At 42.9% G+C, this 17,500-nt stretch overlaps 2 protein-coding genes across 2 annotated transcripts in view; one reads left to right on the top strand and one right to left on the bottom strand.

Moving 5' to 3' along the window:
• zeb1b (zinc finger E-box binding homeobox 1b) overlaps nucleotides 1-11,215 on the top strand; it is an 86,391-nt gene extending 75,176 nt beyond the window's left edge. The window contains exon 9 of the mRNA XM_076291438.1: nucleotides 11,191-11,215. Coding sequence (XP_076147553.1) covers nucleotides 11,191-11,215 — 25 coding nt within the window. The remainder of the gene's footprint in view (nucleotides 1-11,190) is intronic.
• A 1,888-nt stretch (nucleotides 11,216-13,103) lies between these two features.
• LOC143131851 (rho GTPase-activating protein 12-like) overlaps nucleotides 13,104-17,500 on the bottom strand; it is a 25,002-nt gene continuing 20,605 nt past the window's right edge. The window contains exons 18-19 of the mRNA XM_076291437.1: nucleotides 16,581-16,686; nucleotides 13,104-14,894 (exon numbers count right to left, since the gene is read on the bottom strand). Coding sequence (XP_076147552.1) covers nucleotides 14,720-14,894; nucleotides 16,581-16,686 — 281 coding nt within the window. The 3' untranslated portion in view covers nucleotides 13,104-14,719. The remainder of the gene's footprint in view (nucleotides 14,895-16,580; nucleotides 16,687-17,500) is intronic.

Raw genomic sequence — 17,500 nt, 5'->3', positions numbered from 1 at the left:
CTATAATAATATACACAGAATCAGAATAGCCATCTGTGTAGATTATTATAGGCTACATTTGCAAATTATCACCAAAAGTCAGTATGAAGGCTTTAGTAGGCTATTTAAGCTACAAATAACTGCAGTATTGCCAGGATGTATATAGGACCCTTGCCTAGGAGGGAAGTATATCTCACTTTTGACAAAAAATAAGCTTCCCTTGTGTTAGTAGGAAAGCCTATTAAATTAATGCATGTGAGTATAGGCCTACTTATGCCTATGTGTTTGGATGTTGCTGGATAGTGGCTGCTACAACAATTGAGGGAGAGAGTGCTGGAGGAGGAGGAGAAGGTCGAAGAGAGGGAGAAGAGAGGGGGGAAAGAGCACAGGCTGGGCAGTCCAATACCAGGCAGGAGGAGGAGGAGGAGGAGAGACAGGCAAGAAACGGATGAGGACATGATGGGGGCTAGGCGTAAAACTATTCAGAGTATGGAGGAGGATGTCTGTGACCTAGGGGAGATATGTGATGGTCCAAATCAGGCTAGTCATTTATTCATATTGCGCGCACAGTTATTATTTTTTTTTTTTATGTATTGGGAGTTGGGGGCCTGTGCCCCAGCAAAGCTCTAGGTCTAGAATCGCCCCTGTGTCAAACCCTCCTCAATAAGAGAGTTTTTAGTCTTCTGTACCATCTCATACAGTTGAAGAACAACTTTACAGAATATCTCCAGATTGTCCAGATTCCTAGGTCCTCTCTTGTGCGTTCTCCTCTTACAGTAAACTCAGTCCAGAGTTCAGATCATACTTGTCAACATTTAGCTTTCCAAAAACGGGAGATTTTTTTTTTTTTTTTTGGGGGGGGGTCAGTGTTTATACCGGATCTGTGTTTGCATATGTAGGCTACGTTTCATACACGTGTTTCAACACCGTCGTTGTTTTTACATTACCTTACGCATGCCAGTTATGTATCCACCAGCTGCCTGCCTGCAGCCTACTTCCAAAACTCCAAAGCTGCTGTTGTCTGATTTGGTTCCGAGGACACAAGTTCAGTGTATCAACAACACTCAATAACAGTTTATGTGATGTGTTAATCAATTAAATTTCCAACAATTTCACAACAGCTAGTTCTGGAGTAGGCCATTCAACTAGCCCGCTTGCTTACGACGAGACTCAGGCTGCGCAATCGGCACCCGCTTCCTTATTTGGGTTTTGGGTTGCCAGGTTTTAGCCTATGACAAAACGGTTGAAATTGAAACTAAGTGATCGTGTATGTGTAGGGTGTATTTCATACACAATCTGGTAACCTGGGAGATGTCAGACTAATAGAAAAAATGAATGGATCAATGATTTTAAAATGAAGTTTTATGGCCATGCAATTACGGGAGTTTTCCGGGAGAAATAACAAAACGGGAGGGTGCCGGGAGATGACCTTGAAATACGGGAGAACCCGGGAAGAACGGGAGTGTTGACAGGTATGGTTCAGATCAGGAAACTGAGATAACCGTGGCAGAACCATGGATCCAGATCCAAATGAAGTTCAGATCAGGAAACTGAGATACAGTGACCATGGCAGAACCATCCAGATCCAGTCATGACCCACTTTTAGTGCCTCCAGATTTTGACTTACGTAATATGGGCAGGCATTTTTTCAGTTCATGATACCATGTAGCTTAATGAGATTCTCAGAGCCTTTGGATTAAAAACAGACAGACATCACAGGCTCTCCAACATACTTACAGTATAGAGAGAAGGAAAGACGCAGCGGTGCAGCTCAGATGTCGTCTTAATTTTCTTTATTCTTTAGTAAAAGGTGCAGAACGTTTCGAAGTAGTCACATCTTCATCAGAGTCCTTGGAATAAAGAAAATTAAGACGACATCTGAGCTGCCCCAGCGTCTCTCCTCTCTAAAATATCTGTCCTGGCCTGGTTGCACCGGATTGTCGTCAAACGACAGAAGCGCGGAGAACCCGCCTTTGTCTACTGATATACTTACAGTATACTTTCTTCTATGTACGCCAAAACCACCTTGAACCCATGTTGACAAAAAAGTTCCATTTTCTTTTCATTTAACCATGGAACATGATCCCAGGCCCAAGTCCCAGTAGTATTATTCCAGCCATTTACATTTATAGCTAAATGACAAGACAGCCTTTTTCCTGGCATACCGTTTAGATAATCTGTCAGTATGGAGGTCACTTATTTAAACTTGGTGACCCCACAATGCTTTTTTCATCTGCATCTTTCAGAATCAGAATCAACTTTATTGGCCAGGTTTGTGTAAACAAACAAGGAATTTAACTCCGGTTAATCTTTGCTCTCAAAATACAACACTCAACATATAAGTATAAAAAAATAAAAAGAATAAAAGAATAAAAACAGAACAGTAAGAATAGAATGAAGAGCAGTAGAATATGGCTATGTATAAGTATAAATACAGTATGTACATTTGCAATACAGTTTTTTTCAGTCGCTAACATGTGTTTGTCCAACCAGTTGTCACATTTTCAAAACTCTAAATACAATTAGCACAGCATCTGTCTTTTTTGGCCATACCATTCATACATTTCATGTCGTTTTCACACGATATGCAGTCAGTGAACACATTTCCACAACACTTACATTTTCTTAACAGACAAGCTATACCTCCCAACAAAATTATGGATTGTTTTTGCAGTATTTACGAATGTTACAGTTTTTCTCAGTCACTTTGGTGCTTTTTGCAGATCAGAATGAAAATTCTCATAACTATTAGTTCAACCTCCACAACATTTAGTCATTTGTGCACATCATAGTAGCAAATTCTCCTTCCTCTGAACAAATTGCAAATACTTTTGGACATGTATCAGTTGCTTTCATACAATTCTCTGCTGTTTTTTAACATTATCATTTGCTTATGTCATGTGAGTCAAAATGAACTATACTTATGGATACTGAATAGTCGTTCCCTATAAAACTAATAGTCTTCATTTCATTGCAAGTCATTACATAGAAAATTGTTGAACTAGTTATCAAATTCTGTCACAATGCTGTAGAATTGCAAAGAGCATACAGTAAAAATGTACGTATTCAGTGTCTTGTACTCACTTACTCCCCTAACTACAGCAATGTGTAACTTAGTCGTTTTTAAATGGCTGTACAAGTACTGTATAGTGCTGTCTTGAGCATGTTCAGGTAGTGTCACTGAGTTCTGACCTTTTTTTGCATTGGAAAACACTAAGAGAACTGTCATAATGAAAACATGACAAAGCCATTTGACTATCTTGTTCATAAACGATGGTGTCAAGACTTCTCATTTTGATGACACTGACAGTTTCATTGACATGAATACGTGCTTTTGAGGAATGGACTATCCATTTTGAGCAAGTGACGTGCTCTTGCAGGTCATCCACTAGGTTTTGCAGTTTGCACTAATTGTTTTGAGAAATGCACTAACTGCTGTGCAAATGTTAATAGTGATGTGAGAATAGCACCAAAGCGACTGAGATAAACTGTAACACACAACATCCCACAATAGTAAAAACAATAGGGCAGTTCCAGCGTTATGGATGTGACAATTTGACTCATATTGGTAAACAAAATGCCTGAGAGTGGGGGCAAAATTAGTAACAGTGAATTAATTTGCATAACTTTTAATGCAACCTCTGTCCTCTGAATACTGAGAAATCCTCAAATTTCATATAATCAATTTCATCCTAAGAATACAAGTCATTTTATCAGCGTTATGGATGTGACATGAAATGGACACACTTTTGTGAGAGATTACAGGTTTTCTACAAACTCTGTACATTTTGAAGGAAACTGCCGAAACTATAATATATGTACCATGAAGGAGACTTGAATGAATACAAAAAGTGTGTTTTTGAAACTATGCGTAATTTTCGTAATGCATTATGTAGGAAAAACTAGCGTTATGGATGTGACGGTTTCACATTATGGATGTGACGTGTCTGAACCAGTCCTCGACAAACTACATAAAACACATAATTAAGTAGTGAATTTTGATATGAAACAATTGAAATAGTAATCATGAAAAACTAGCGATGAAATTATTGCTTCCTCAGTGCCTAAGATCCACAGGAAGAATCAGGACAACAAGTCATTTAAAATATAAAAAGGAAATGATTTTTTTTCTTTTTACTGTCATCAATTTTGGTCAGTGATTCCCGGGTTACTGAAACACCAGGGAACATGATACTTGGTGGCCACTCCCCTAAATAACTAGCCCTACCTGAACCGTTGCACCCAAGATGACAAAATATTTATGGTATGTTAGTCTCAAGAGCCCACATGAACCTAACCCATACCCACTCATTTGTGATTTGCACACATAAAGTACATGCACGCGCACGTGCACACATGCACACACACGCACATGCACACACACGCACATGCGCACACACACACACACGCACGCACGTACAGTCGCACACATACAGACAGGCAAGCACACACACACACATAAACACATACAGACAGGCAAGCACACACACACACACACACACACACACACACACACACATGAATGAAGATACATAAACACACACACACACAGGCACGCATACGCATGTGGGCATGCAAACACACACGCACACACACACACACACATAAACACACAAACACAGGCACGCATACGCACATGCGCACACACACACACACGCACGCACGTACAGTCGCACACATACAAACAGGCAAGCACACACACACACATAAACACATACAGACAGGCAAGCACACACACACACACACACACACACACACACACACACATGAATGAAGATACATAAACACACACACACACAGGCACGCATACGCATGTGGGCATGCAAACACACACGCACACACACACACACACATAAACACACAAACACAGGCACGCATACGCACATGCACACACACAGACACACACACACACAGACACACACACACACACACACTCTTATAAATAAAAAAGCAAACTCACATATGCACACATTTACATGCACATGAGTTGCAGGAGTAGGAGATGGAGACAAATTGACAAGCGTGATTTATTTTTGCGAAGAGAATATGCAGGACTGAGAGGCGGTCATATTTTGTACCGCTATGCGGTACATCTAGTTTATTGCTGCCCTTACTCATGTTACTCTGTGGGTATTAGCTACAGAGGACCTGACACTTCAAATGCTGTCATATCGCGTCACATTTAAAATTAAACTGTGTTAAGCAGACGTGAACGGCAGGCTGAACAGATCTGCAACAGAAGGAGGTTGCTATGTTAACTCCAGCTGCAAAGTCAGCCATCTTCACCAACTAACACGATAATCCAGTTACTGTACAATATTAGTATGACAGTTACAGGAAGATAATCGCTCAGATTTTCGGTTTTAGGCCACTTGAAAATAGGCTATGGCTAGGCTAATCACTGGAGGTATTTTAATATTATGTTTGTTTTGCTAATGGTTAGGCAAGGCCTCCCTGTGGTTTTGATCAACCTAATAATCTTTGAAATGTCAATTGTAAACACTAAGTTGAAATGCGTTGAAACTGACATGCCACCAGAACAGACGTTTTATCAGCTTTGAGGTATAATAAAGTCCCCAGTCTTGTAAATTCACATTATGTAACATCCATAACGTCACATCCATAACGCACCATTAAAGGTTTTAAAAGTAAGAAAGGGGCACAATTTGGTCATCACACTTTACATTGATATAAATCAGCTTTGCACAGACACTATGGACATTGTCGCATCAACACTGTGTAGCATAAACTTTTCCTATAAAACGTTATGGATGTGACATGGCCATGGAACTTGCTGACTTAAAAACAAAAGCCTTACAAATGTAAGGAGTTGTGCTCTTAAAGGCAAGCTGAGCATAGACATTACTCTACCATTACCTTGTCAATCTGGAATTTGTCAAATGACACAATTTGTTTGAACATTGGGTCTATTTATCCACTTTTGAAATATGTATAATATTACCATGTGAAATATGTTGTTTCTGTATGGTTGCACACCATATTTATGATGTAAAAAGAGTGTCATTCTCCATCAAATTCAATCAGATCAGTTACAAACAATAAAATATACAGTTTTTACAGATATTACAGATTTTAACAACAGTTTTATTTGTGTATGCACAACTTTTTTTTTCCATGGTAAGGATGACCTTTGCATGGAATTGCCCAATATGCCAAACCTTAGATACAGTATAAAAACCTCTGCTTCTGCAATGATATCAGTTCAAAAACAATATATCTCAGCTGATAATAAACAAACAATTCAATAATTAACACACAACTGATTTATGTTTGGTAAATTGGTCCAACCACAGCTGATTCCAGTCTGGCTTAGACCAAAGTTCTTTTAGGCAAGTCCCTCCACTCGGGGGCCATTTGACAATGCTTTTTTGGGCACTCGTCGGGCATCCATTTCGGCAGAAATGCGCGTGCGCAAGGCTTCACAACACCAATCTTGCTCCAGCGGCGAGATCACAACACATGATTGGCACAATCTTCGATTCTTCACAACACACCATATGATTGGCTCAATGTATTCACATCACACCACATGATTGGCTCAATGTATTCACATGTCGACGTTTTGCCGAGGAAGGGGTGGGATATGTGTAGACAACGGCCATATTGGCGTTACAAACTAGCCCCATGCATTTCTATGGAGGATTTTTTGAGTGCTGTGTCTCCACATTAGAAAGTCTCTGCTTAGACTCAGTGGCAGGGGTTGTTCTATTACACTGACACAGTAAAAGGAGGACTTTGAGGAGTAATGTTTTTAGAAACAGAAACAGAAAAAGACAAACACTGTAATGTCTGGACGAGGAAGAATAAGAGCAAGGGGCCCAGGGAGAAGAGCAGGCCCAGTGAGAGATGCAGGAGCAGTGAGAGGAGCAGGGCCAGGGAGTAGAGCAGGCCCAAGAAGAGGGCAAGGTAGAGATGTAAGAATGCGTGGTGGTGGCATTTCATTTGGCTGCAGGAACTGTTGTCAGTGGTGAAATTCGTGACACTATCATTGACCATGTAATCAATGTGATGTTGATGAAAACATGTGGCCTAACCCAGAAGATCGAGATTAGATACTGTACAGTAATTTTGTGCTTTTGTTAGCTCCCCCCTTTTTATCTGGGCTTTTTGCTGTTGTTTTTTTGTTTAGAATGCTTGTGTGTTTCATGGATATTTTGTTCACAGTAAGCATTGCAATACTGTAAAACTTTTTCTGTTCTATCATACTGTAAACAGTATTTCTATTGGAGCTCCTGTAGCAACCAGTAAAGGAAAAACAATGATTTGCTTTTTACTGGAATGCTTTTGAATGTGAACATAACATGTGGACATACAGTTCCCAACCAAGAAATTTAGTGTAACAATTGCATGCAAATACCTGTAAAACTGAAACATAAAACTCTATGCCATTTTTGTAATGTCAACAATAGTCAGTATTTTGGAACCTGGTGTACTTTGATTGACTGCATGTACCTTGTGAAGTGAAAACGAGTTATTCTTTGACAGAATAATTTCATTTTGAGTCAGATTTCCAGTGTTTTGGTAAAGTTAGTGTGTGCAGAGAAATATGTGTTAGTAGTATATTTAACAAAATGTGTTTTTGAGAAGAAAATTATCCATTTGGCCAGTTGTGTTTTGTAGGTGTGGGTCTGTGTTAAGAGTTTAGAAAAAGTATGGGTAAGCGCTTGTTAGCGATTGAAAAAAACTGTAAATAGAACACTATGGGTGGGATAGGGTAGTGCAATTGTGAACAGTGATTGGCATTAGGGAATATTCTGCCTCTTCCACCCTCCTCTTCCTCACCTTGTACAAAGGGGTAAGATACTGATGTCCTTGTCCAGGCAAGTTTGAAACAGTTTCATTTGATTTAAACTTCTATTACCTACAACCCAATATGCCCAATCATGGTGTCAGTTACCCTAAATAGTTATGAAATATTCCTCGTATTGTTATCTAGATCATTACACAACTTTTCTAGAATTCTGTTGCCCCCATCCAAACTTTTTTTGAAACATGTTGCTGGTATCAAATTCAAAATTAACATGTATCTCCATGTCATTTGCAACATTTGATATGCTGTCTATGTCCTTTTTGCAGTGAAATATGTGTTTACAAGATTTGCAGATCATCACATTCTGTTTTTTTTTTTTGCATTTTACACAACGTCCCACTTTTTCTGATTTGGAATTGTAGGCCTATCTTTTACTCCAAGTACCTATTTTGTGTTGTGAAAGGGTACAGCTACTTTAAGAACAGCTCTGCTTGCAGGGGTGGGTTTGAGAGAGAGAGACAGAAAGAGAGTGTGTGTGTGAGTGTGTGTGTGTTAGAACTGAGATGCATATTGAGAGAGCAGACGTGTAGTTGCAACAGGAGTGAGTTATATATTATTATTTTTTTGACGGTGTCGGTAAATAAATCCCCGGACTAAAGCCAAGTCCCCGTTCATTGCTTGCCACCTGCAGACAGAAAGTAGCGAGTTAGCCCCGAAGTTGCAGATCACTTAGGGGCCTGGAGCAGTATATATAAATGTATTGTATGCACTGAATGTTTTGTATGTAGTTCAGTTGGGGTTTACTGTAGATATCAAAACCAGAGCCATATAAAGGTACCTTTATATGGCTCTGATCAAAACTATAGGCAGCTGAGTCAGCACATGTCAAAGTCCAGCAGGTGACCTCTTGACCTAGTGATGTGATATCTAAGGGACACACACACACTCTCTCTCTCTCTCTCTCTCTCTCTCTCTCTCTCACCCACTCACCCACAACCCCCCCCCCCCACACACACACACACACAAATCATTCCTGCGTCCTGTAGCTGAATATGTGAAGCTGGTGGAGACACCCATAACTGCCAGGCTGGAGAAATACAGCTCTCTCTCTCTCTCTCACACACACACACACACACACACACACAGCCTATAAAAGCGCCATAACTGGCAAATCGAATCATTTTCACTCACACAACTGTAAATGATTTTCCAAGCATGTGTTTCTGTCTAAGGGTTATAAATCATTACCTCACCCTATACACACCATCACACACACACACACACACACACAAATTGTGTGATGGTAAAAGAGGCAATTTGATTGACAGTTACCTCTATTACCTCTTTTCTGAAATTGGCATAACATGCAAGATGCAAGAGTGTGTGTGTGTGTGTGTGCGCGCGTGTGTGAATATGTCAGAGAAGGATTAGAAGAAAAAGAGGGGGTAAACCATACATTTAAGATCCATACATTTAACACTTCTGTGAAAGTAAAGGTATTGAAAACACACAATATAAGTCCAACATAAAGCAAGTATTTTCCACACCTCATGTGCTCTTTGACTGGGTGTCAGAGTGAGCTCATGATTAGTTCCTCTTCACAGGAGTCCACAGAGGAAGAGGTGTGTGTGTGTGTGTGTGTGTGTGTGTGTGTGTGTGTGTGTGTGTGTGTGTGTGTGTGTGTGTGTGTGTGTGTGTGTGTGTGTGTGTGTGTGTGTGTGTGTGTGTGTGTGTATGTGTGTGTGTGTTTCTGATTCTGATCTGATTCAGCATCAGTGGAAATGCAGTCCTGGTCTGTCCTGATAAGAAATGTGGATGACAGTACAGAGGTGTTCTCTTGACATACAGTAGCCTTGTAAACAGGGACATTTCCCACCCATCATGAAGAAAGCCATCTTCTCTTCACGTCCTTACACATTGGAGAGGAGACTGGACTATCAGAGATATGAAAGAGCCCTTTATTTCCTGTATTTCCCTCACTACAGGAAATGGACTCATACTGTACAGCAATGGAAGGAGGAAGCTGTAGCGTGGGTGGCTGCAGCGTTAGTGCCACACACAGGTCTGAGTATCCCTTTCAGGGAAAATGACCAGTTGTGTGAAGGAATACCGTCACTACAGTTGAGTATGCACTCTGACTGCCATACCAACATACCAACGAGCCTGGCTCTTTGGCGTTGCGGTCAAGCTGCAGGTTTAGTGCCCCGGCGACCCGGGTTCAAGACCGGGTGGGGTCACTGCTGTCCCTTCGCTACATATGGTGTGTCAGAAGTGGGATGGCTACTCCGTCACAAGCCCTGTATCTCCAGGAAATGGACGCATACAGCAACGGAAGGAGGAAGCCGTAGGGTAGGCGGCTGCAGCGTTCGCGCCACGCACTGGAGTATCCACGGGGACTCTGGTTCAGGTCCGACCTGCGGCCGTTTGTCGATCCCACTCGCTTCCTGTCCCTCTTCACTGTCCTGTCTGAGTGAAGGCCCGGAGAAGAAAATACTGTAATATTATAAAAATATAATAATTATATTATAATATAATATAATAAAATAAAAAGCAATGAAATACAATGTTGTGGTGAAACGAGAACCTCCTGCCTGTCCGAAGCTCTGGCCCTTTCAGGGATAATGACCAGTTAGCATTACCATATGACCCACTTGCACACAATTACTTACTGGACTGATAAACTGACACACAAGCAAACATGAAATGTGTAAAAGGCCAAATTAAATATGATGCTTTTTTAAAGATGATAGATGGCATAGCAGGATCACTGACAGTTCTATTACACAGACCCCCCCGCTTAAAAAGCAGAAAAGCAGAGAAGGGTAGCAAACTGAATAGTGAAGGATAAGAGAAAACCTGTGTGTGTGTGTGTCTTTGTGAATAACTATGACTGCTCGAATCACTGGAGCATCACAGCAGGATTGAACAGAGACATGACCCCTATACTGTGTGTATGTGTGTGTGTGTGTGTGTGTGTGTGTGTGTGTGTGGATGTGCACACAGGCAGGTGATCAGAGGTTTCTGTTGTTCATCCCAGGTGAGACAGGGCCACAATTCTCTTTCTCTCTCTCACACACACACACACATAAAGTGATGGTCATGAATGTTTTATGTCATCTAATGGCTTCCTCGCATTTCATGCAATCACCCCCAGCCCAATTCTGTCTCATGCACACACACATGCACACACACACACACACACACACACCAGATCAGGTACTTTCCTGGCACCTCCTACCCCCAAAAACAGCAGGAGCATATGAAGCTCATTTCACACACGCATAACCCCTCTACACACACACACACACACACACATGGAGCCAGACAAACCCTGGAGGCTGGTGGACTACATGATGAATTATGGATTTGATGTAATTGTTTTCTCATTTGGAAATGCAGAGATTCTCCTCCCTGTTCTCCGACTCTCTTGGTCTCCCCAGTCTCTCAGTCAACACCTGCAGCTAAAACAATCATCTCTCTCTCTCTCTCTCTCTCTCTCTCTCACACACACACACATCCTCCTCTTTCTCTTATTTCTTCTCACCTTTTTATTGAACAGTTCACTTCGCATCACTTCTCTTTCAACTACTGATTATCTGCACTGGAGCAGATCTGTGTACGGGGTCAAGCCCCGGGTTTAAATCAGTTAAAGCAACACACTGTAGTTATGCTACAATGACTTGTAAGACGGAGAATAAAATCTCTTACATTGCCAATGCCTGCAGTGGAATGCTTGATATTGCAATTTAATGTTGTTAGCGTTAGCCCATTTAGCTGTGTTTAATCGGGTACCATGTTAGCGCCAAATGGCGTTAGACATTGACATAATGGGGCATAAATATAAATTCAGTTGAAGTGGGTTAGACCGGTTAGCCTGTAGCTAAAAAGGGAGCAACAGGCTAACTGGTCTAACCTACTTCCAGTGAGGTATGCTAAGCTAGGTTAACGGTGTCAGACTGGGTTATTGCACGTACATAGAAGAGAAGGGTTTGCCTCCTCTCATCTAACTCTGAGGTAGATTGCAGATAAGCTGATTTTCCAAAAAGCTAGCGTGCACCTTTAAGCAAATAGCTTGTATGGGCAGAGGACTGATTCTAATAAAGATGTATCCGTGCAGAGCGGCCAGCTGATCGCATGGACTGTTATTCTGCACGCACTGCACGCACTACCCCCCCCCCCCCCCCATACACACACACACACACACACACCCCCACACTCTACCGGCCCCTTCACTCCATTATTAAAGCTGCTCCATATCTGTCAGAGGTCATCAGGTAAAAGAATCCGGAGATATTTGTGGGCATGAAGATCATAGGGAACTACACACGTGAACACACACACATTCACTCACAGAGATCTTAAGATCTACTCCTCACCACACACACATGCACAGTTAAGATCCACTCCTTATTACACACAAACATACACACAGATTTTAAGATCCACCGCTCACACACATATTCATTTCACTTAAGCTAGAGCACACAGTCCTACTGCAGCGTTACTCTCCCAACACGCCATCAGTCACCAATGAACACGTGGCAGTGTGGACCTCTCTGTTCCGTGGCATTATAGGTATGCAAGGGAATGTCCAGACATCTGTGGGTTTTCATCAGTGAAGTTCACATTGGCAGTGTGTTTGACCAGCTCAATCGGACACACTTGTGAGTTAAGCGGGTGATCAACTGGAAGCCACAGCAAGGGTGAAGGCCATTTTATCATCCCAGCTTTCCCTCACTGATGTAGCGAGCATGAGGTTCTTTTTCTATCCACAGACTCCCCCTACAGGAGGTTTATTGAAGTGTTTCATACAAGCACATACACTTGATATACTTGTACTGTACTCCCAAATGCTATGGAATTAGATAGAATGATTAATTTCATAGAATGGCATGGGCCTATGTGAAATCCTGAAAAATCTTGCAAAAGTGTTACGAAATCTTTTATAGAGACTGATTTTACTGCAAAGTAGCTTAGTTTAATTGGGTACCATCTTGGCGCCAAATGGCGTTGGATGTTGACACCATGGGGCATACAGTACATATCAATTCAATGGAAGTGGATTAGACCATTTAGCCTATAGCTAAAAGGGAGCAACAGGCTAACTGGTCTAACCTACTTCCAGTGAGGTATGCTAAGCTAGGTTAACGGTGTCAGGCTGGGTTGTTGCACGTACATAGAAGATAAGGGTTTGCATCCTCTCATCTAACTCAAGCAACAGGCTAACTGGTCTAACCTACAACAGGCTAACTGGTATATAAAGGCTAATTTTACTGCAGTAGAGTAGAGTAGGCGCCTGGTTTCCAATGACTACGTCAGACTGGAGCGATGAAAGGGGAGGCTGAGGAGACAGTTCACTTGCTTATTTCTTTAATAGCAATTAGACATGGCAACGTCACAGACAGCAGTTAGATTCAGAGAGCGCAGGCCATCACTGCACTACGCACACACACACACACCCACTCACACACACTCTCGCTCTTCAGCAGTCCGAAACTGAAATACTATCAGTCACAGTCCCATCACAATCTAGTGGACACACACACACACACACACACCAATAGACTTTATGCCCTTTTCCAATGAGGTACAAACACAAAACATCAGACAATCATCTTCACCTCACCAGCGTTTGAGTGGAGGAAAGGAAGAGAGGGATAGAGAGGGTTGAAAAGAGGGAAAAGAAAGAAAGAGAGAGAGAAAGGAGGAAAAGGAACCAGCAGCTCAAATGTAGAAAGAAAGACGGAAGAGAGGAAGAGGCCAGGAAGAATGAAATGAGAGAAAAGAAAAGAAAAAAGAAAGATGGATGAGGTGGAAAAAGCCCAACAGGGAGCAAAGCATGAAGGGGTGTGTGCTGGGGGTCAGAGTGGGTTCACACACACACACACACACACACACACACACACACACACACACAGGGACGAGGTCACTGTAGACTCTGCACCACATCAAACCACAAACGTAGACTTCTGGACAAATACTGACGTCCCTGACAGAGCTTATATTTACTCATTAATCATTTCATTTATTAATTTATTAGCAAGCCGTTGCGTTCCACACACCTCTGTGCTTTATACATATACACACACACTTACACACACACACTCTCTCTCTCTTTCTCTCACACACACACAAAACACTTCATTTATTACCCAACATGAACATGAATGGGGTGCAGTTCTTAGGCAAGGAAGAGTGCAGTAACAAGAGAAAAACACACAGACACACACACACACACCACAATCAGTGTAACCCTGTACAGATCTGGTGCTGAGGTCCACCTATAACACTGCTTACGCGTGAGCCTTTGGTGACTAGTGAGTACCTCTGTCCCGAAGCCGCCCTGTAGTCACCTGGGGCTCACCACACCTTCCAGTTCCACAAGGAAGAGGAAAAAAAACTACATGTCCCATGATTCACTGCTTTGTGAAAGTCCCACTTATAGATACTGTATCACCAGTACTGGCCATAGGAGTCCAGTGTTGGCTGTGTGTGCCCTGGATCCAAGGTGAGCACACACACACACACACACACACACACACACACACACACACACACACACACACTCCTTCAGATCTATCCCTCACCAAACACACACACACACACACACACACACACACACACACACACACACACACACACGCTCAAGCACACACAGCATGAAATCTGCCCATTCATCGGGTCCACACGTTTAAGTGCAGGCGAAGAGGCATAATCGCTGCGCCTCATTAGATGCAGTCATTAATGCTCGTTAATAGCAACAGTCTTCCTCTGTTTCCACAGGCTGCGCATGGTGTGGATTGGCTGAAAAGCTCCAAACAGGAAGTAGAAAGCAGGTAGCAGGAAGCTGGAAGCTGGCGTCTCTCCCCCTCCTTCGTTCTGGATTGTGCGAGATGGAGGGGGGGGGGCGAGGGGATGATGGTCCAGGTCTTTGGTGGGGTGGGGGGGCTGCGTTGATTGCGGTCCGTTCTACCTGCCGAAAATGGACTCTTGCTCCAGGAGGACCAGCTCCACGATCTGGTTCTGGTAGACCATGTGGACCGCCATGTTGCCGGACTCTGCCTCGGGCCGCAGCAGGGTGGGGCCGAACACTATGGCAACGCTCTGCGACGTCATCCGGTTCTCATCGCCGTGATCAATCACTCTAGTGGTGCAGAGAGAGAGAAAGAAAGAAAGAAAGAGAGAGAGAGGGAGAGAGAGAGAGAAGTGATAAATAACAGAGAGAAAGAGAGGCATTACAACACAGTTACACTCTACACGTTAACACTACCTATACTCTGGGGTTTGAATCAAAACAAATTACAGCCTGCGAAAACAGAACGATCAACCTCTCCAAATTAATATTTACACACACACACACACACACACTCTGCCGCAGTGAAATGTCATCAGGCCAGGCTGTCATTGGTCCCAGCCCCCCCATCTTAAATGACTGCCGTATAGATGCAAATGCCAGCAGATGCCTTATGCATTACCACAGGCTGATACAGGCTGATGCAGCCTTACACACACACACGCACACACACACACACACACACACACACTCATGAAAATGAAGAGATGTGTACAATTAAAGCAACACCCACAACATCCACAACAATCAAACATACAACAGCTTAAAAACTATCAAACTATCAAAACGTGAATTCCACTTGACTGCATGCTGGAGTGCAGTGCATGTTCTCAATGTCAGAGTCAGTGTGCATGCACATGTGTGTGTGTGTGTGTGTGTGTGTGTGTGTGTGTGTGTGTGTGCATGCATGTATGTCAACATGAGCATGTTTGTGTGTTTGTATGTGCATGCATGTTAACATGAGCTTGTCTGTTTGGTTTTGTGTGTGTGTGTGTGTGTATGGCTGTGCATGTTAATGTGAACATGGCTGTTTGGTTATGTGTGTGTGTATGTGTGTGGTGTGTGTGTGTGTGTGTGTGTGTGTCTTAATCAATTCAGCTATCAGAGCTGCGCCCCTCTCCCCTTTAATGCTTTCTCTGGCTCGGCTCCAGCCCTCAGTAATGTAGAACAGCTCAGATAACACACCACAGCACACATCAGCACCACACCCTGCACACACACACACCGCACGCACGCACACGCTACACACACACGCACACTGTGCACACACACACGCACACACACACACCGCACGCACGCACACGCTACACACACACACACACTGTGCACACACACACACCGCACGCACGCACACGCTACACACACACGCACACTGTGCACACACACACCGCACGCACGCACACGCTACACACACACACCGCACGCACGCACACGCTACACACACACACCGCACGCACGCACACGCTACACACACACATCGCACGCACGCACACGCTACACACACACGCACACTGTGCACACACACACGCACACACACTGTGCACACACACACGCGCACGTGCACAGACACACACACGTACACGCTAAACACACGCGCACATTGCGCACACACACACGCACGCACGTACACACGCACACACACACGCACGCACACACACACGCACGCACAAACACACACACACACACACACACGCATCTGGTTGTGTTTATAGGATTATGTGTGGGTGTGCACATGAATAACATGTAGTATGTGTGTGTGAGTCTGATGTATGAGGAAGATATTATTATTCTTGTGTGTGTATGTCTGAGTAGACAGGCATGGAAGTCTGTGGTTGTGCACACAACATTATGCATGTGTGTGTGTTGTTGGGTATGTTTATTAAAGTCTGTGAGTGTATCATGGATGTGTGCGTTTCTGTGTGTGTGTGTGTGTGTGTGTGTGTGTGTGTATATATGTGTGTGTGTGTGTGTGCTTACCGTCTGAGGTGTTTAAAGAGAGTCTGCATGGTGTCCTGATTGGGGCGTGGCAGCTGCCTGATGAGATCTCTGACAGAGCCCACCCTCTGCTGGTAGTCTGGACACTCTGAGAGAGAGAGAGAGAAAGAAGGAGAGAGAGAGAGGGAGAGAGAGAGAAAGGGGAATGAAGGAATAAAGAAAGGATGGAAAGAGATACAGAGTGATGAAAAGAGAGACAGAAAGAAAGTAATAAAGACAAAGAAAGAAAAAATGGTATTGTGGTTATGATATTGTGCAGACATTTTCATCCAAATTGACTTGCAGCAGAGCCGTATAGAGACATTATCTTTATACGGCTCTGACTTGCAGTATGTGAAGACTAGTTACAAAAAAGTGTAATAACAAAGTTTAAACAAAGTCGTACATTATACCTAACAGTAATAACAACAATATCAATAACGGCATTACATATCAACAGTGATAATAATAATGAAATAAATTTGAGGAGGTGACCCAGAAGGAGAGGTCATCTCTAATGGATGAGTTGTGCTGTCATGAGTTTAGTCTGGCTTTAGAGCTCACCATCTGCTGGTGTGTTAATCCTGACATGACTCGCCACTGCGATACATACGCCGCATCATATTCTAATATCACAGATGATCCCACACACACACAGCCACGAGGATCAGCACTGATGTGTGTGTGTGTTCAGTAAAAGGCCTTATGAAGGTCCTTTGCTGCCACCTGCTGGCTTTATAAGGCAATACAGGGGCTTTGAGTCTTGTTAGGTTAGATCTGTATTAGGACTAGGTTTGGTTCATAGGACAGGGAATTGAATGGATGAATGTGCTAAGGCCATAATGGGGGAATTGAATGGATGAATGTGTTAAGGCCGTAATGGGGGAATTGAATGGATAAAACGGAAGCGTGTAAGTGAATAA

This window comes from Alosa pseudoharengus, unplaced genomic scaffold, assembly GCF_046254945.1.
Source record: "Alosa pseudoharengus isolate Yale_2024_CS ecotype anadromous, Long Island Sound unplaced genomic scaffold, YU_APseudo_1.1 YU_APseudo_1.1_scf_18, whole genome shotgun sequence".
NCBI lineage: Eukaryota > Metazoa > Chordata > Actinopteri > Clupeiformes > Clupeidae > Alosa > Alosa pseudoharengus.
The sequence above is the reverse complement of the archived record's forward strand: the minus strand, read 5'-3'. Positions and strand labels throughout refer to the sequence as shown.